The 20,850-nt window shown below is 41.4% G+C and overlaps 1 protein-coding gene across 3 annotated transcripts in view; it reads left to right on the plus strand.

Annotated features, from left to right (window-relative positions):
* UTRN (utrophin) overlaps positions 1 to 20,850 on the plus strand; it is a 386,987-nt gene that overhangs the window by 65,139 nt on the left and 300,998 nt on the right. For all 3 annotated transcript variants that reach the window (XM_065680488.1, XM_065680489.1, XM_065680490.1), the window contains exons 4-7: positions 11,924 to 12,016; positions 13,455 to 13,532; positions 16,589 to 16,681; positions 17,544 to 17,716. In XM_065680488.1, the coding sequence (XP_065536560.1) occupies positions 11,924 to 12,016; positions 13,455 to 13,532; positions 16,589 to 16,681; positions 17,544 to 17,716 (437 nt within the window). The remainder of the gene's footprint in view (positions 1 to 11,923; positions 12,017 to 13,454; positions 13,533 to 16,588; positions 16,682 to 17,543; positions 17,717 to 20,850) is intronic.

Consider the following 20,850-nt stretch of genomic DNA (forward strand, 5'->3'; position numbering starts at 1 on the left):
CTCTTCTCACTGTCCTGGGGATCTCAAAATTCGACCATCTCGTGATTGCTGCATCCAAGGCTGCCCTGGAGTGCCACATTCTCAACCAGCCCTTCCCTGTTGGTGAGCACAAGGTCAAGCATGGCACCTCTCCTTGTCGGCTCCTCTGTTACTTGCAGAAGGAAGTTGTCTTCCACACAATCGAGGAACCTCCTGGATTGCCTGTGCCGTGCAGTGCCATCGTTCCAACAGATGTCAGGGTGGTTGAAATCCCCCATGAGAGCAAGGGCCTGTGAGCGTGAGGCTTTTCCTATCTGTCTGTAGAGATGTTCTTGTTCTAGTTCACAGTACAGTAACTTGTGTTTGTATTCTTCATTTGAACTATGCTAGAACAAAACGCATCCTATTTACATGTAGTTTTTGAAATTAAGACCCGAACACATTTGAAGTGGCTTGAGTCTTAAGGTCAGTAAATGTACTCAGCTAAGCGTCAGTGCTTGCTGTAGAAAACTCTCACTTAGTAGAGCCATATGCAATACAATTCTACTAAGCCTATGGTGGTTGTGTAGTAAGGATATTTTGTTAAAATTAAAGAAAATGAAAATAATTAGATAAATAGTCTGTTGTACCAAGCTTTAAGCAACAAAGAAGTTTGAGTTCAAATCAGTATTAATTCAGAGAGTCACTGTGTATCTTTACATTAAACCATGTGATGTTTTTCCTTACTGTGTTTTCCATTGCTCTGACCAGTCTAATTGTGAGATTTAGCTGTTTTCCTGTTGTACAGCTGCCAATTACAGCATCTAGTTGTACGGATGTATGCTCTTCAAAATCTGCAGAATTGTGTTTTCCATCCTTTTTTCTATCTGTTTCTCCCCTTTTCTATCCCTTTCTCCCTCTCTGTTTTCATCCACTTACACTTGGCAGTTCATAAGTATTAATGGATCTATTTTCAGAACACCTTTCTGCAATGTAAGAGTACTCTTTTCACAGTTTACAGCTGTTGCAAATAAAGGTAAATAACACAAGTAGCTACTAATTTTAAGTTCCCAGTCTGAGATTTAGGTTAGATTATCCAGAGGATTTGGCATTTCTGTAATATCCTCATATAAACTAGAGCTCTTGTGGTTCTTATGACAGTGCTTGGAGGGTTCATCTCTTCTGCAAACTCAAGCAGACCATCTAAAACATCTAGTTGGTTTTCAGATGGAGCTTGATCAATGTAGGGAAGGGACTCCAAGGAGATACCTGTGTCAGCAAGGCCTAGTCTTAATGATCTAAGAATGTCTCTTAATCTGGCACACAGTGATTACCTATAAAATTGAGCTTTAAATGGTTCTGATTAGTTACAGAGGAACTCTTGGCTAAAGGTAGAATTTGAATTCAGGTCCGCAGTATAACTTACTGCTCCATTAACCGTATGTTATTTGCTACACATAAGTAAAAGGGGGGTGAACAAAGATTATGCAATCTACCCTAGTTTTGATGTTTCTAAATGTCTAAATAGTTTTAATCTGTACCTATTTGCATGGCGTATCAGCAGGCCTGGGAATTTTAGATCCATCCTACAGACCTTTGGGCACTTCCATGGATAATTACATAGCATAGTAGCTGGATATTTTCACTCGCAACTCTAGAAGGCTTCTAGACTTGATAGGCATGTTGAGGGAGTCAGGAATGTTGTGTCCCACTTTATACTCTGCAAGTACAGCATTTCCTGCCCTGTTTACTTTCTTTGCTCCTACTTTCTAACCCACTTCTCTTCCTTGCCCCCCTTACTATTACACCCTGTCATGGCAGAAAGCTTGCGTGCTCAGCAAATCCCAGCAAATCTGGAGTTTTGATCACCCTGCCTATCTCATTCCCACTTCGGTCTTTGCCACTTAGTTGCTTACCCAGCAAGACCCAGTTTTCCTTATTAAAGCTCTAGACCTGCTCTGTCTGTCCTTCCTTATCCCCTTATCCCACTCTAAGTTTCTTCGCCTTCCCAGCCCTTACAGTGTTTGGTGCTTGTGTGGTCAGATTTGATGCTTGTGTGGTCATGGTCAGTCCTATTTTTGCATCTCTTTGTCTAATCAGTCCTAGCCTTGACCTCTCTTTACCTTCTTGCAGGAGCAAGTCTTTGCTGGCTTTCATGTTCCCATTTTCCAAGGTGGTACTTTTCCAAGCTTGCTTTCAGATTGGTTACTCTCTTCTTCCGCTATTCCTGAACTTGGCAGGTAGGACCCAGAGTCAGCTCTAATGACTGACTAATAAGAAAGATGATGCCCTAACTCTAAATTTAGACCCATGGAATCAGATCTGTCAGAGTCTGTTGGAGCTTAGGACTGTCACTCTAGAGGAAGTTCACAGATCCAGCATGGGCAAATTGAGGCTCTTCCTTTTCCCCAGAGAATTGTGTCTTCGTTACAATATGCAAGTCTTTCCACAGGGATGATGGAAATTTTTTGTTGCTATGAAGGTTGTGCTCTGTAGAAAGAACATAAAAGCCTTGAGATGTTTGCAGTATTCAGTGAAAATGACACTGGATTTCACCACCCACCCCCTAGTCACAAGTCTTGGGTATGGATGGCTGTTGAACAGAGCCAGATGGGACATTGTTCCAAGGTGTCAGAAACTGCATTCAAAGTCCTTTTATGCCTAAGAGCTGTGCCTCCCTTCCTTTTTTGTCATGTACTGCCACCTCTTTGCAATCCAAGCTCTGAATTTCATTTCTTTCATCTGCATTTGCAGCATTCTTGTTGCATGTATTTCTGTGATACTGATCTTCCAGGTCCTGTGCTTGTGCCCTGACATCTGCATTGGTCAGCAGCTGCAGCACTGGCAGGACTTGGAGATATGACCTACCAGTATGGATGAAGCCAGATCTCTCACTTTTACACTGTCTTAAGCTCTCTCCTGCTCTGCGATGTTCCAAAATGCATTTCAGTTAGAGTTAAAGAGCAAAGAGGCTGAGGTGCAGCTTGGAAGCAGACTGCATCCTCCAGGGCTGAGCTCCAGGTTAGCCTGCAACAAGACAAATGCTCAATGCTGGGGCTGCTGTGTGTTTCCTCTCCTGGGTCTTGCTGGGTCCCCTCCCCTGGAAGGGCACCACATAAAGATGAGAAAAGACAGGCAATAGGCAAACTAGTGAGCTGTACATGGAGCATTTTGTGATGTGGTTTCTTTATATGCATTTTAAAGTTAAGACAGCCTTTCTCTCATTATAAAAGGCATTAATTAATTTGCTAACTGCAAAGTCTTATCTAACTTTCTGGGTGGTGTGCTATAGAGATCTTTTCCAGCATTTGTCTTGCTCAATTTTCTCCTTTCCTATGAGGGTTGTTTTATTAAAATAGTAAATGTCAGACCCCAGACTTCTGAGGGCAATTTGTTGCTCCAATGCTGTGTCTTAGCTAATGTGGTGAATCTTTTTAAAGACAAAAGCATACTTATTCAAGATAAGTAATTTCACATGACCTGAGATACCTGAGGCCAAGGACATTTCAGAAGGGATTTTTCTGGGGAGGGAGAATTATGGAGCTTAATGTGTTAGTCGTAGAAGAAGAGAGATCAAAAAGATTGATTGGACAATTTTCTCTGTCGAAGGAGACACCTAAGATGGTCTGTAGTCCTTTTTCCAGTTCAGGTTTTTTGGTGCGAGCACGGAAATACTTGACTGCTGGTAAAATACTCTCCAGTCTAATTACTCCTGCTGTTTTCCACTGCTGAATTAAACCTTAAAACATAAGTTCACTCAGAGATAGCCAGAGCTTATAAAAAATTTGGCCTTAACCTGAGAAGCAACCTGGGCGGACAAGAATTAGTGTTTGTATGAACCGGCCTTGAAGAAGTCAGTTTTTGGTTTCCTTTTTATTTTTTGTAACTGGATTACTCAGTCCCCTCTTCTGAGAAGAGGTCAAATAGCATGTGAATTAAGCAAGATGTAGGAAAATAAATCTTTTCTTCTCTAATAGGTTATGAGATATGGTAAAGATGACTAATTTCTAGCAAAAAAGCAATAGCAGTTCACAGTCTTTCCCAGATTTAGGGACAACATGAGAATTGCCAATTTCCTGCTCTCCTTTCAGCTGTTCTAAGAACAGGGTGTGGGCAGCATCTCCCTTGCTGGACTTCAAAGTTTGCTGTGGTATTATGGGCTGTAATTGCTGATTTTGGTTAATGCTCTGGGCACTGGAATAGAGTTTGACTCTGATTCACGGTCTCAATTATCATCCCACTTGTTGGAGTATTTGTGTTTGTGACCTTTCCAGGCACTAGAGCTGACCCTTGTAGAGGCACTGAAGCTAATCTGTCCCTTTACCTGTTAATCACTAACTAGAACAATACTCAACCTGGTCATCAGGATTATTGTTTTTCTAAGTAACCAAGTTACAATCTGTTTAGCTGTGTTAAAAAATAAAAGGGGGGGTGGGGTGTGTGTGTGGGGGGGGGAGAGGGCGCGTGTGAGGAAAGGAGAAAAGACCTTCCGGTTTTAGAGAGAAATCACTGATAGTGATAAGAAGTATGGTCCCAACTATATAATGAGGTTTAATTGCAAGCTGAGGTTAGTACCATTACATTAAACATATTATAATAATATAAACTTATGTAAAAACATTAATTGATACACTGGGGAGAATAAAAAAGAGCCACAAAGTTACTGATGCCTTATGTTTGTGTTGTTGTCTTGCTATGTCTAATACTTGCTTTTATCTGTTTTCCCTCCTCCTATCATGTTGTAGTCAAGTATTATAGGTATTTTGTGGATTGAGCTATCTTTAGCTTTTCAGCTTTGCTGCTTCTTAACCTCATGTCTGTCATCTAGTAGAATCAAACTTTCCAGCGTATCTCTGTGATCAGTCTTCCCACCTGCCTGCCTCACTCCCCCCTCACCCCTCCCCTCCCCCTGGTCTGGAGTTTTAAATAAGTATTTAGCTGTTTGTAATTATTTTTAAGCAGTAGTAGTGGTATTTGGTCTATAAGGTTTTTGCCTACTGTGATTGTAACATCTTTTTTTTTTCACTTGGTATTTGAATTGCTAGTCTTGGTACTACTGTCATGTATAGATACCACAACTATGTGGGTATATTCAGCCCAGAGTAGAGCATACTCAACTAAAATACCATATGTCACGGTATAGCTAGCATTTATGCGCACTGCGCTGTAACTGCTGCATGTAAGTGGAAGCAGAATGGAAAAAAAGCATCACATTTGAATAAAAATACTTCTGTAAACAATGACTATGGTCTTAAATTAGGAATTGGCAGGATTATTTGTTGACATAGTTGTTTGCTTTTTGCAATGACCTTGTTGCTTTTGGAATTGTTTCCGGCATTGAGTTTCCATATACTGGCCTCATGATGTAGCAGCACTTGACATGTTTCTTACTCTGTATTGGTCATAATAAAATGTGGTTATTACTCCTTGTGTTGTTTGTAATTGAGTTTAAAAGTAGGTGGTTACCATGAGTTCCCTGGGAATGAATTTGAACACTACAAATGGTTCACGTTCTGGTTTAAGCACTCAATCTGTTCAATATTTCCCATTTCTCAAGAAGAAGGGGAGAGAGGTCTTTGCAGCTCTATTACTATTTTGACCTATTTATTGAGCATCTTATTGGACATTAAAAATAGCAATCTGTAGGTTAAAAATAATTTAAAAAAAGACAACTGACTTTCATACAAGATCGGAACAATCTGGTGGAAAGTTTTACTTCGTGAGGACATGGGTACTTGTATGGGTACTTTGAAATCCCCACACCTTGTACTGAAATTTACCCAAAGGACAGGCAAAACTGCAGTATGTAATGGAATACCCACTTCTAGTTCTGAGATGCCCTTGTCAGTCTTCTGATGATGTTTGACAGGCTGGTGATCAGTTCTTCAAAATCAAAATGTACCGCTTCTGATATCATTTTGGGGTGTTTTCGTGTTTCTGAGGTGGCAGATGATCTAAATGGTAACTAGGGCTTTTTCCAGCACTGCTCTAAGCAGCCAGAATTCTTCTGCATTCCCTTGGTGGCTGGTGAAGGTCATATGTATGCTTTTACAATACGTGTTACTTCCCTGGTGCCAGCCAGCACGCATTACTGTGAAACTGAGAGGACCTTTCATCCTGGTTTTAATGTCGTCACTAGGAGGTCTGAATAAGTGTCACTGAGAAGGATGTGAAATAGAGGTGGATTATCTCTTACTCTCGGATATCTTTGGCATTCATTTGTTGGAAAAGAGTCTGATAATTTATCTTCAATAATTATAGATTTAAAGAACATGTACATTCTTTTCTGCAGGTAACTATGATGAGACGAAACTGCGTGTTTCTAGTTGAACAACAAGATAGGCATTAAAACTTCTGTAATGGTTAACTTTGCATCTAATTTCATGTTCAAAAACTATATAAAGAACATAAATGGCTGTAATAAAGTAATAAATAATAGCTTGTGGTTAAAAAAAGAAGGAAGCTTTGTATAACTGAGAGTTTGTGATTCCTGTTAATTCTCTGTAACTTGGTCTAATTAGATACAGTTCCCCATTAGTAATAGAAGAATTAAGAATGTTCTATTATAAAATATATTTAGGAAGGTTTTTGTGTTGCAGCTATATATGGCTCAAGTAGAGCAAACTGTAAATGTCGACGTCTGGTCTTGGTACTGTCAGTAGCATTGGATGACTCTTAAAAAATCTGAAAAATCTGGTCCGGATTTTGTTTATATCTTCCTCCATTTCCTGGGAACACTTTCTGGCAGAGAGAAGGAATGATTTCTGCACAGTCATATTGGCTGGCCTCGATGACCCTTCTTTGCAAGTAATCCTAGATGCACACAAGGAAGTGTGAGTCACCCTCTTAAACCTGATCCAGGTAGAGGGGTTGGAAGATGGCAAACAGGCTGCCGCAAGGAGGAGATCGCTGCATGTGTGCTGTCCTTCCGAAAGGTGCTGGTGTCTCGCTGGAATATGCAGAGCCAATGCCCGTAATGACGGGTCTTACCACATGCAAGACCTTGTGGTCACTACTCAAAGATCATTCAGACACCACTGCTGCTGGCTGCTGCCCCATGAGAGATGAATCAACAGAAAAAGTGTTTTTTCTGCTGTGGATAACTAGCTAAAGTTGTTCTTTGTCTCTGCCCTCCCCTACTCATGTTAGCACAAAGGCTGGCACCAAAATGTTTGTTGGAATAAATGTAACGTGGTGGATTGGATCTGGTTCTGACCCTTGCGCATGAACCCTGTGGTAGGTAACAAATATGTCACCACACAAAATATATAGGCATACAAGCAGGCCTAGACCCAACTTCTGTCACCAGCTTCTCTTTCTCTACTTTCCCTTGCTCTGCTTTCCTTTTCCTTTTCTCTTCTCTTTTCCACTTTCCCTTATGCCAGCCCCTGTTGAAGTGAATAGTCTCCTTTACTGCTGTCAGTGCCAGATTACAGCACAGGGAAACCCACATGGCCTCTTTCTAAGCCTGTTGCTGTTTTCTTTTATCTGTCTTATCAACTCCCTGTCTCTACTACAGCAACACTGTGTGCAGCTCTGCTGGCAAAGCCTCTCTGGCAGGCTGTGAGGGGAAAGGTTTCAGCCAGCGTTGGGCTTTTTTTGCTGTCACAGCAAACGTAAACAAAGCTGAGGAAAAACTACCTTCTGTTAACTGATAAAAGTGAGGGGGATGTGGGTGTTTGAACACAGTTCTCCTGTTATGCAGTGTGTCCCTGCCTGTCCTTTATCCTATCATTGTAGTATAAACTAGACCCTATTTTTGTCTTTGAGGAAGGACCCATTATATGCCTCCTGTTTGTACAGTACTTAGCACAACTTAGGCTGCTCCTTAAGCACTCAGCAAACCAACCATGACTAGCCATTTGCCCATGCTGAAGGGCTCAGTATGCTTTGTCACTCAATCTTACGAGGCAGATACTTGGATTTCTTGAGCCATTATGATCAGTGATGGACTGCTGCTCCTTATGGGATGCTGATGGGGGCTGAACTGCTTTGTACTTGTGTAGTCATTAAGTATGCGGAAAGTGAGTAAAATACTGTTAGTTCTGAAAAGGAGAAATTTAGGTTGGCTTAACATACTGTATACTAGCCTGGACTCTACAGAGAGGGGGAGAGAAAAGCATGCTTCTTATATACTGCAGATACATGTATATACGTGTGTGCGTGTGTATCTGTGGGTACAGACTTTTTTTTCAGGTCAGATTACCTTCTGGACCTTGGGAGTGAGCAGTATGGGTATGGGCAGGGGTGACGGGGGAACCAACCTGCAGAGCCCCATGCCTTAACCTGGAGGGTGGGAAAGGACTTATGTCCTCCCCCAGCACCCTAGCCCATGCTGCAGCCTGCCAGCCTGTTTCAGCACAGAGTCGGCCCCGGGACCTCCTACTCCATCCCAGTGCAGCTCAGGGATGTGCTGCTTCCACAGGTGCCCTGTGATGAAAGTTGGGGCAGAGGACCCACTGGAACATGGTTTGGATTAGGCTCCCTGACTTAGAAGCACAGGTCCAGCTCTGTTGGCCACGTGCTGTGTTCCCAGATTGCCTCTGCCACAGCAGCCTCCCTGATAGCCTCGGTGGTGAGTCCTACATGTAAAGAGATGGGGCTTCACATCTGTTTTTTCACAAGGAGATGGAGGTGATGGCAGCAGCCTGGCCTGCCTCTGGGCTGGCTGTGTCTGGTGCAGGAGGGCATGTGTAGCTCTTCTGCCAGCATGGCCAAAGAACTTTTCCTTGTCCTCTCTTGGGAAATGGATGTATGGGACCATCCCTTGGGCTGCCGTTTTAAAAGACTATTTTCCAATTCCTTTCTAAGCTGTTAAAGAGTCACACAGCTGCCAGAGGTTGGGATACATAGCTGTTCTGCTTGGAAGAGGAAAGTAGAAGACTTCCACAAGCACAGCAGGTTGCCAACTTTCCCGGGAAAGCCTGCTGGCATCCAGCTGCACTGGGCACTGGAGGAGAGAGCAGTTACATTCCTGATTGGAGACTGTGTGGCTCAGATCATGTGTAGAAGTGAATAATGTCCAGGTGTGAGGAAAAGGTATGGGTGGGAGGAGGCAGTGTGAGCAGAGGAGAGTGCAGCATGTGCCCATCCTCCCCTCCCATTGCAACAACGCCACTGAGGGCTGGCTCTGTGCCCTGATGGGACAGCTGGGGCTGCCTGGGTGGCCGCTGCCACCAAGTGCCTGCATGTCCCCCAGGTGAGCGTGGAAGCTGGAGGAGCAGGTTTCCAGCCTTCCTGACAGATTATGCTGCAGTGGAGGTGGTGAAGGCTTGGCAGGGTGGGTGCTGCAGCCCTTTCATATCCTACTTCAGTCACCCTGTAAGAATAGGAGTGCTTCCCATGAACTGAATTCCTTTCCATACAGAGCATTTTGCTAGACTTCACTAAATACAGAGGCTTTGCGTACTGCTATGTCTCTGTTTTGAGGATAGCAGATACTTTTAATAAACCAGGAAGGAGTAGCTTAGATTGCAGAAATAATTTAATAGTCGTTAGCTGACTAAACTGACAGCGAGATGTGGTGCTCTGACCTGTGAAATGGAAAAACCATTCTCCTGAGAAAGCAGATCTGAATTATTTCTACTATCACAGCAGGGTGCATTGCAGTGGGCTGGGAGGTACAATGACCTGTCGGAGTGAGTGAAAGCAGGAAGTCATTGGGTTTGTTTTCATGTGTATGAAGTGAGGGGATGGGAAGCGAAGAAGGGCTGTATACTCGACACTCTTGCTGCACTGTATTAAATGAGACATCTTTCTGCTTTGTCAGCAGATCCAAGTTTAAAAAAAATCTGGACCTAAGGCAATAAATTTATTGAGGATATGTAACTATAGCATTCTCAGTTTTGGTGTTATTAGTTGGTTATACATGTGCATTGTTTTAATTCTATAATTATAAAGGATTTATTGCTTTTCTCTGGACACATGAACAATTTCCTCATGCCCTTACCAACTTACTTCTAGTATCTTCCATGTGGTGATGCAAACTAAACTTGAACCAAATGTTGCTGTCATCTGGAGTAGTTGCGCTATGGATAATCTCCTCCTGCTGTGCACCATAAACTGTACATAAGGCTACCCTGCATCTGCTCTTATGTATTCTAGTTCTCCTGCTTAAGCGTGATTTAAAGGTTTGGTTATATTGCTGTGCAGTAAAGCATCTGATTCATCTGCGAAAAGCGCATGCACTAGGAAGAAAGCCTTATTCCCTTACTTTGCTAGAAAGGGAATAGCTGAGCTCAGGAAGTGGCAATATGTAATATCAGAATGTTGTCAAACATTGATATTTAATGCATGCTCCTATTTGGTATTGGTCTGACAGCTACATAGCTTTATACACCCCTTACCTAAGTATGTGTCAGCATACGTATACACACATTTTTAAGCATGACTTGCAAAAGTAATTGGAAAATAAGTTTGTCAGAAAAATTATTTTCAAAACTAATGTAATATCAGACGCTGGGTCTAGCATCTGTGTATTTTAAGTGACCATAGTTATACAATTATTCTTAACACTGTTTAGTTGGTTGCTACTATGAGTTACATTTAGGTATGTTTCTGTGCAGGAGATTAAAATATGGCTGTACACCTATTTAACTCTGGTTTCTTGTGATTAGTTTTAGTAGTATTAAATCCATTTAAAGTGTGCATTTAAGAAAAACCCTTATGAATTTTGGGAAAAAATAAAGACTTGTCAAAAAATGGTGCTCAGTGGGCAATTCAGCACTCTTTCTGATTTGTTAGCCAGCACTTCGCAATTACTATCAACTGTCAGGGCAGGAGGAGATAAGTGAAGGTAGTGGAGATCTATGTCAGCTAAATCGTGTCACGTGAGATGGGCCTTTGACAACCTTCTTTCTGAAGAGCAATGTTACAAAGCCAAGGTGGTAAAAAAAGGCAGTATTGAAGTTTTAGGTGGTACTTAGAAAATATTTTTCTTCTCAAATTGGCACTTCAAAAGGACACTGAAAGCAGTAACTTAATTGATCTGGCAGCCAGCAGATGAATATTACAAAGCATATGCTCTTAGTTGCTGGCTGCCTGTGTCTTCTCCGTCTGCACTATATAACAGTTTCCTGTGTTAACTCTGTTATGGTCCAAGAAGACAAACAGACTAAAAGGGAGGGTGGAAAAGGATAACATGATTCTGCTGTCGTCTACCACCATTCTTGTACAAGGATTCTCTACCCCATAAGAAAATTAATATTAGAAATGTATGATTTAGAGTAGCTCTGAGTTTCACATCTTTCTTCTTTGTCCAAGGTGGAGAAAATCATAGAATCATAGAACAGTTAGGGTTGGAAAGGACCTTAAGATCATCTAGTTCCAACCTCCCTGCCATGGGCAGGGACACCTCACACTAAACCATTCCACCCAAGGCTTTGTCCAACCTGGCCTTGAACACCGCCAGGGATTCATTTGTTTCAGTGTATATTATGCCTTTTGCTCTACTCATCTGTGAGGAAGAGTAGCGGCTCCTTACACAGAGGTCAGTTCCAAGTCCTTTTTAGTTTTGTGGGGTTTTTTGGGTATTTTTTGATTATTGTTTTTTTTTTAATCTGAGAGAATTTGTCCAAGTAATTTCTTTCTGCAAAGCCTGTTTATTCTTCCTTTAGGTGCAGCAAGACCAACACATTCTTTCTCAAGTGACTCCTCAAAGTTGCAGAGTTTTTGCTTTGCCATCTTTGCAAAGCAAATGTTAATGCTTCTACACTAACTTGAGCCAGGATGTGCTGATTTGCTTTTGCAGTACCAGGCTGCTGATGCACAGGACCATAGAGATGGGGAGGTAAAAAAAAAAAGACCGAAGAAGGGAAGGGTGCGTTCCTGATCAGTATCACAGTCCCCTAGCTTTCATTTACTGCATTCAGTACCAAATAAGAGTGATTTGAAAGACCAAAAGTACCTTTTTCAGGGAGGTTCTGCTTAAACACTATTTTATTACTGCTTTTGTTTTCTTCTGCAGAGTGGGAAGCCCCCAGTTAAGGACATGTTCACAGATCTGAAAGATGGAAGGAAGCTTTTGGATCTTTTGGAGGGTCTGACGGGGAAACCTCTGGTAAGAGAAATACATATAAGATATATCCCATTTACTGGAAGAAAAACCCAAACCAAACAACAGAAACTCCAACGAAAAAACAAAACACAAACCACAAACTCTGGCATGTAATTTCTTAAATTTATTTATTTAAAGCCCTATTTTTCTTGTAGTGTGTACTTGCTCTCTACAGTTCTAGCAAAATTCCAATGAACTCCACTCGTGGGATGTAGGGTCAGGCTGAAGTTAGCTGTGTAACCCTCTCTTGAGGGGTAAAGTACTGTTTAGCTGTAGATGCAAAACCAGTGATGTTATTCACATAGTGTATGTTTTTAATAGAGATCTTTTAAAGATCTGCTTCTGGATGATCTGTCAGAGTAGCATTTATCTGGATACATGTGGACTTTCTCTCATGGCTCATGAAAGGTCCCTCAAAGAAAAAAGAAAGTAAAAAAGACAACAGCTAATAGGCAATGCAAAGATCTGCATCCCTATTGAAAAGTCCTTTGTGATCTACAGGTAGCAAAGGGCTGAAAACTGCTCAAGTCTTGTTTGGGGAAATGTGTGTGTGAAAACTCTTCCCTTGCTAACATCGATGCCTCTTCAGACATGAGGCATGGTGAAACCTGTGCCATCACTTGGGGTTAAACTCTTGATTTCATTATTTAGAACAAATCTCAAATTCATTTATTTACCATATGGGGGACCTTCAGCCATTTAAACTTTAACCTTGCAAGCTTGCCTTGTGTTTTCAAACAGGTGCATTTCACTAATACTAATGATTTGTGATCTGATTTGAATCATACTGAAGGCCACAGGAGTTTGTTTTTTTGGTTTCTCATTTTGATGATTCCCATGGTCCAAGTTCAGCTCTGTGCTCTTGCATGGTCATTTTCTGCCACAGGAGTTAAATTGAGGTGATTAAAAGCAAATGGAGTGGCAGGTATTGTCAAGAGTTGCAGTGTGTTTTTTTTTTCCTTGTGATAATGAAGGGAAAGTCAGGAAGCGTAACTTCTCAGCGTGCAAAGATTTAGCTGGCTTTTGGTGCCAGAGAAACAAATTGCTGCTTGTTCCCTCTTGGGAGCCAAAAAATTTCAACTAGTCTGGCAAGCGTTCAAACCCCGCAGATTTTCCCCAGGAACTCCCACTTTGCTGTTGTGTTGCCAGTTGATAATTCTGCAGATGCTGGCAATAAAAATTCTGGATGGACTTATTGAAAATGAATGGAAACGCATTTGAATCCAAGGCTTGTCCTGTGCCTTGAATTGATGAATAATGTTCCGACCGTTTTTCATTTCTATACTGTTGTGGATGATCTTGTTAGACTTTTGTTCCTACCTAAAGAAAATACAAATTAAACTCTTGAGGAAAATCAAGACAAATTTCCTGTTTGGTCTGTCATTTTCTTTGGCCTGTCAAGTTAATTCAGATATTAACAGATTGTAATATTTATTTTCAGCCTAAAGAACGAGGTTCCACACGAGTACATGCCTTAAATAACGTCAACCGAGTACTGCAAGTCTTGCATCAGAACAATGTGAGCATGTTTTTCCACAGCTTTATTGTTAGACTCTTTAATTTGTTCCTGCGTGTAAATTCAGAATTAAGAGAAGAAAGATTTTGGTAGCTAAAATGAGAATTCCGTGAGGTGGGTAAAATGGTCTCAGTTTTCTTCATTCGATGTAGAATTTGGATGTCTGACAATTTTGTGAAATCTTGAAATGCTAACTTACTAATGGTATTAACTAAACGGTGTTTTGTTGAGATGTGACTGGAAGCTCTGCTAGGCATGAACCTGGCAGGACAAAAAAGTGATTTCAAGTGATGATGTATAACTTGTGCGAAAGTGTGTGAGGGTCTGACAGGTTCTGTGTCCTGCACTCAAAATCCAGGAGGATCTTTCCATTGAAATCTGCCAGCTCTGTGTCAAATTTGGAGCTTTGATACCTGATCAGAAGAACAAACAAGCAAGCAAACCCCAATCCTTGAAAAGCGATAATTGTTTTACTTCTTGTAGATGTTTTTACTGCCTGGAAGCCAGTAGTGCTGTAGTAAAGTGATTTTGCTTTTCCCCTGAAAAACAGTTCCTGATAAGCGTGCTCTCTCTAGGTACAATTTTTATTTGCAAATGTCAGGGCACTAAAGTAACTTAAGAACATTCTGGCAGTAAAATACATCAAATGCAAAAAGGGACTGACATGTTTGTGTAAGCTGCTGATTGAAGAGTGATAGGAGCACGCTGTATAATACTGCAATTTCCCCTCCTTGTTTGTGGACTAGTGTGATATTTCTAGAAAGCAGCAAAAGTTAGTGGTGGGTTGTTTGGTTGGTTTTTTTTTCTTCTGTGAGGCACTGTAAATATTGACTAACTTTTTCTAAGGATAAATAATGAGTCTTTCCAGCTTGCAATTGACTGATTTTATGAAGATAATAAATGAAATGAAATTGAATTACAATAATGAATTAGTTTTTCCTTAAGCTGGCAGGATCTGGGTTTCTAGATGTAAACAGATGGCGTTAGCTGAAGGTTGCTAGGGTCACGTACATGATTTATACCTCCTGCTTAACTTCACTAGAAAGGGTGTGTGTTAAGATGAAGGGAAAAGGCATCCACTGAGAAGCAGTTAAGTTCTGTTGCCTGAGCGTTTGTGGGCTATACAATATTAATAATTTGTGAAACAATTTATTAAATGTATTTAAATATATATTGCAAGCATCAAACAAGCCTAGGGTGTAGATGTTCAAGTGATCCTGTGAACCTCATCCATCTGATGAGAAGAATGGTTCTCAGTAATTTGGCATTTTGCTACCCATTCTTAGGAGTGTTTTTCTTCTATTACAGGTGAAAAAAGCTCTTGTGATGGAATTATTTGATTTATGTGCCCTTGACCTTTAGTCTTGGTCTTGCTTTCTGCTCCTTGTGTTCTGGAGTGCTTTCCAGTGTGTTGTTTAATGATCTGCAGTGGTGATTCTTTTGTCCTGTTTTTGCCAGTTTACCTTACAGTTTTCTTAGAATATGTGTCCCGTACTTGCAAAAAATATTGCTGTAAGATTGGGAGGGGACAATCCACAAATCCACAAGCTTCAGTGGTATGTAAAAGTATAACTTGTGGTTCTATGCTAATTTTGCAACACAGTTTTAATTTGATTCTCCTAACCAAGAGACCTATAAGGAGCTGAAATAGTCAAGATGATATCTGAAAGCAATGAGGTTACAAACATTTGCAGAACTTAAGCTGCTTGTTTGTGATTGTGTGATAAGAGCAAAAAACCATGCATGGAATACCGTTATATTTGTATGTGTCAACAATATCCTCTAAAGCAAAATGAAATTTTATTCTTGTCTGTTCTGTCATTATAGGCTACATTCACTGAAAGGCAGAATGTGGGCTCTGTCTGTGACTGATCCTGTGACTGTCTCTATTGTTTAATTGCTTGCCACCTCCCTGGTGCAGATTTTGTCCCTATGACTAGTTCTCATCCCAACTGATGCACAGATACAGTTCTTGGTGTAAGCTGAGAGGTGTTCCTGGTAGGCCCTGTGGATAACAGTTTTGAAACAGAGATGAGAAAGGAAGAAAAAAGCTTCCCTATCAAAGTGAAATGCATCTGTTCTTTGCCTCTGGGACTGGAGATGCTCCTGGCTCCAGGCTGTTTACAAGAACGAAGCCCGACCATCTGCCTTGTGTGGGAGTGTGTTGCAGCATCTGCTATACATGTACATACCTCCCTGGGTGTATGTACGTCTCCTGTTGTAGGCAGCTGTCCCTAGCCGGGTTTGCAGGGGCATGGTGGTAACTAGTGCAGTGTGCTGCTGCTGACTCCTCCAAAAGGTGCTTTAGAGTTAGTGCTGCTTTTTCTGTGCTGGCTAAATGGAAACTTGATGCCCCAATTCAGTTTAGACTCTAAAGTAACACCAAGTGAGTAGTGTGGTAGTGTTTCTAAGCTTTGCTTCTTCTGGGAGCTGAGTACCTGATGCAGGAGCAGGTAGCCTCTTCTCTCACTTACTAAAGTAATTTCCTTGTATCCCTGTGTTTTTATGTTTTTAATGATCGATTAGATCATCACCAAGTCTGTGTGGGTTCCTATGCCAATAGGAAGCTTGAAAATTTAATTTTTCCCTTGAGCTTTTGATGTCCTTGTATAAACTTGTCCCATTTGGATGCTGGTTCATGCAAAGGAAAAGCCTATTCTCAGCTGCAGTTTCCATGGTTCTATAACGTCTCTGAGTGTGTCTAGGAGCAGGACTGCTTAACTGGTTTTGGTTTTGTTTTTTAATTAATATCAGATCCTTTGTATTTGCATTTCTGCTGATCGTTTTTGAATGCTGGTATGCGTCTGTATATTAGAAGAGAAGATAAAACTCTTCCAATGAAGTATCTTCTTTGGTGTTATCTTGTCATGTTGTTCAAGTAGTTCTTATGACAAATTCAAATAGACAGTACTTTTGTCCTTTCCAGTTCCCTCTTTCTAACTACTTCTTATTTAAGAGCACTTGATAATGCGTGGCAGGACAGCCAGGAATATTGGATGGGGTTGTGACTTGAATCTGTGATAACGGCGTTTAATATAGAGTTGATCTGACCTCTCCAGGTGGAGTTGGTGAATATTGGAGGAACTGACATCGTTGATGGAAATCACAAGCTGACACTGGGGCTGCTCTGGAGCATTATCTTGCACTGGCAGGTGAGAGGCTGCTGGGAGATCTCTTCCTTTCCAGGAATCGTGCACATTGATCTGCTGGGATTCTAACAAGCCTTCCTAGGGTTCTGGTGGCAGAAAATACTGCTTCTATTTTTGGCTGGTAAATAAAGGCAGGCCAGTGTTTGGTTTCTGATCTCTGTCTATTGGTTGCCTCTTGTGATATGTATTCTTGTACGTGCTCAGTTGTACTCAGCCTCTCAATTTAGTTCCTGCTGGTGTTTAATTACAGAGAGGGTTTTCAGGCTGAAGCATTGTATTTATATTCCTTCCTCAAGGCTTTTATGTGCTTCTGTTAACCGGTGTTTTAATACCTAGGTAGCTGTGTTGGAATTGCATCTTACATGCTGCTTTATAGGTTTGTTATTCAGTCTTAGAGGCTGAATTTTGATTGTGGTTTGTCCAGGTACTTGGGAGGATCATTGAACTGACTTGAAGGGAATTTGGCAGATGCTTATGCATAGTACCCAAACAGCAAAGGACTTTTGTTAGCTGACCAGATAGCCTCATCTTACAGGAAACCTCTGCAAACTGTATTTTTGGGGATTGCTTGCTGATGGAACTGCAGCATGAGACAGTGAGAAATACTATACCTCATGCTTACTGTAGGCAGCACAGGGGAGGATTATAACCTAAGAGTAATGTGTCGTTATTGCATGAGGCATTACTGGTTCTTGTAATCAGTAGAGGGCAAAGATGGCCTGGAGACTCCTATTACCAGATTTCACGTGAAGAGTTAGTCATAGGAAAGATAGTTTCATGAATTTGTGAATAGCTTGGTTAAAAGGCTTTGTAAGCAGGGAAGTGGAGAACATGGCTGTAAGGTGTAGTTGCTGCTTTATTGCAGGTGAAGGATGTCATGAAGAACATCATGTCAGATTTGCAGCAGACCAACAGCGAGAAGATCCTGCTGAGCTGGGTACGGCAGTCCACGAGACCTTACAGTCAGGTCAATGTTCTGAACTTCACAACAAGCTGGGCAGATGGACTGGCCTTTAATGCTGTCATCCACAGACACAAGTAAGTAGCAAACATTTTATCTTAGACCTAGAGAAGTAAGAAGCTTTTTCCCCATGTCTTCATGCTTGAGCATTTGACAGCTTCTATTTCAGTGTTTGTTTCAGTGATTCACTGTTTGTTTTGGGTTGGTTGTTGTTTTTTTTGTGGTAACAATAACAGTAGAGGGATATTACCAGAGCCTTGCAAAGACTGGAGGCAAGGCAGCAGTGTAACTCCCTCAGTTCCTGTACATGCATGCACATTTGCTAATTGAGGTGGATTTACATCCCACTTAGTATGCATTACACAGTGAATGTGCTGAACGGGTTTCCGCAGGGGGGGTTGACCACCTCCTTCCCTTGTACTTCCTTCCTCCTGCTCTCTCTCTTCTGCAAAAGGTGATGTTTCTTCAAGCAGAGATTGCCATATCATTTTAGTAGGAAGATACATAAGCTTCAAAACGAAGGAATAAGTCAGCCTCTGTAGCTTTTCTTAGTTTTTGAATATACCTGGCTTGAGAGACAATATATGCAGCTCTTTCAGGAGAACTGTTGAGCAGAAGAATCAAAAGGTAATAGAATACTTCAGGTAGCTGTAGAGTATACATTAGTTTGTTCATTATACTTTATAAGGAATACTGTTAAATGCATATAAGGAATGCTTCTATGCATAGATCTTTTGTGTTCTTTCTGATTTTTGGAGAACTCTTCAGTAGTTTAAAGAAATCATCCTTACGGATCCCTGCGAAACTTTCATGCCATATTTTTGCTTTCTTTTTTTAAAGCTTTTCTTTGAGATCTACCCCTGAGCAATCCATTCTCACCCAGCGTACCTTAGATGAACTCAAATCATTGCTTTTCATGGGATGACTGTTCTAAACCATAAATTACCATTTTAACATGGTAATGGTATGGTAATTTCTAGACTTTATCCAGACCTCCTGGCCACCAGGTATCTGGCACGGCAAATGCTTAACAAATACCCAGAACTTTTATACCCAGCAGATACAAAGTGTTGGCAAAAGCATGTGCTGATTTTGAGCCTAATGTTCTCTGCTCTCAAGTGACCATCTGGCCTGCTCTGACTGAAACAATAGTTTCTGTCACAGGCTCGCAGGCTTCAGGATGTGTTTGCCTTGACATATCTGTGTGCCTTGCAGACCAGTGCTGGCTTATGTTTAGTTTTCATGGAAGCATAGGTTGTGCCTGCACCATGCTGAGGCCTCCTGAAAGTTTGGAAAGACTGTTCTGCAAAGGTGGAGCAATACTAGCAGAAACTCTCTAGAGTTTCAGAAGTATTAACAAGTCCCTTCTCTGGATGATGTGGGTTATACTGATGGCTTTCATACCTGCATAATTGCCTGTGGATGCATAGCTCTGTGCTGAACATGTGAAGCTTTGTAATGGAGACAGTGTCGGCTTTAAACACACGTGAGACCTGGGTGAGCTGAGGGAAGCAGAAGCAGAGAGGTAGCAAAATTGTTTTCAAGTTGTTTGTTATTCCTAAGGTGTTGTGACTGTGTGCTTGGGCTTTGTGGGATCTGAAGTCTGTGAGCTCTGCCCCTTTTTCAGAGCACTGTTAAGTAGCAAAAGCCTCTGCTGAAAACTGTAGCTTGAGTAACTGTGTTTTCCTCTGGCTTCCCAAAACTTTTTGGTTACCTGGCTCTGCTGATCTCTGAGCCTTTTATTCCCTCTTCCTGAAGGCCTGACAGCTGCATATAAGAATTCAGCTTTTCTGTCCCAGGGCACCAACCCTTTAGCCAGGGAAGCACCATTTCCCCTACACTTACAAGAAATCTTGAGCTGGGTTTAAATTTAGGTCAGCTTTGACAGAGAAGCTTTAAATGATACTTGCAAAGAACAAGGGGATTGGGGCAGGCTGCAGAAGGACAACAAAGCTGTTTAGCCTGCCCAGACAGTAGTGCTTCCCTGCCTAAGGGCATTTTCAGTATTGCTTTTTTAATTTAGCTTAATGTGACACTTTATATAGGAGAATTTTTGTGGATCCCATTAAGAGGTTTAGTAGTTTGCTTTCCTCCTTATGTATCTATCAACAATTGTTAGCCGTGTTACCTCTTGGCTATAATATCTAGTAACTTAGAAACACTTGCTGTACTTAATAAAATTATATGAGGTAATAAGCCATTTAACATTTTACTGTGCTGGTCTCTTTAATTTCCTAATATTAGCTTAGGCTCTCTTTGAATTGAATGCTACTCTTTGATACGATTTTCTTGCTCATAGGTAAATAACTAGGTTGCATTTCATTAAAATTTGTGTTTCTATGTCAGTGTGCAGGTAGCACATGTACAATATACTTACTGCAATGTGCTTCTCTTTTCTGTGTTCACCCTACCTTCTGCTGGCTTTTTGCTTCTCAGACCTTGCCAGCTTATGGCTTTGCTATTTCACAAAGTGTAGTGACTTGACAGATGTTAAAGCAATACTCTCAGGTCAACTTACAACTGAATTAAGTATTACAAGAATTAAAGGCAAGCCTATCTCTTCCTCCCCAAGTTCTGTAAAATATAGAATTGATAGCACTGTTTTAATGAGAAGCCACTGTTACAGAGGAAAGGAAATATTTTAATTGCAGCTGTGCTGCTGTAGTACTGGGCTGATTGTGCCCTTTTGGTGTAGGTACCATTAGAAGGGGGCTCTGTTTGCTGGCCCTGTTTACTGCTTCATGCTCTGCTCTTGAGACCTGCCAGAACTATTTGGGCATATAGCTGGACTGCAGATTTGGTTTGGGTAATGCTGCTGTGAGATGAAGGCTGCTGGCATTATAAATCGACCAGCTCCTCAGCCTGGTTTGCATTATGACTCTCCTAAGCACTTGTAATGGGGTGTTTTTTAATGAGGGGAAAAAGGCCATGGGAAGGGTGAGTGAGCATGAGTGGAGACTGCTGCTGCTCCTAGCTGTGATGGTCTGGGGTGGTCACTGAGCTACATCACAAGGTTGGAATGAGACTCTCCAGGAGCAGTGACTCTTGATTATCCAGCAGAGCCTGATGCAGAAAGCGTGTACTAACAGTAATGCTGGGAAAGAAACAGTTGAAAAAAAAACCTGGTTCTGGAATAAATCTTAAGCAGAGTGTGGTGATTTTCTGGTTAGTAATATTGAATGTCCTGTTGCAGTTGATGAGTGTATTTATA

Source organism: Lathamus discolor, chromosome 5 (assembly GCF_037157495.1).
Source record: "Lathamus discolor isolate bLatDis1 chromosome 5, bLatDis1.hap1, whole genome shotgun sequence".
Classification (NCBI taxonomy): domain Eukaryota; kingdom Metazoa; phylum Chordata; class Aves; order Psittaciformes; family Psittacidae; genus Lathamus; species Lathamus discolor.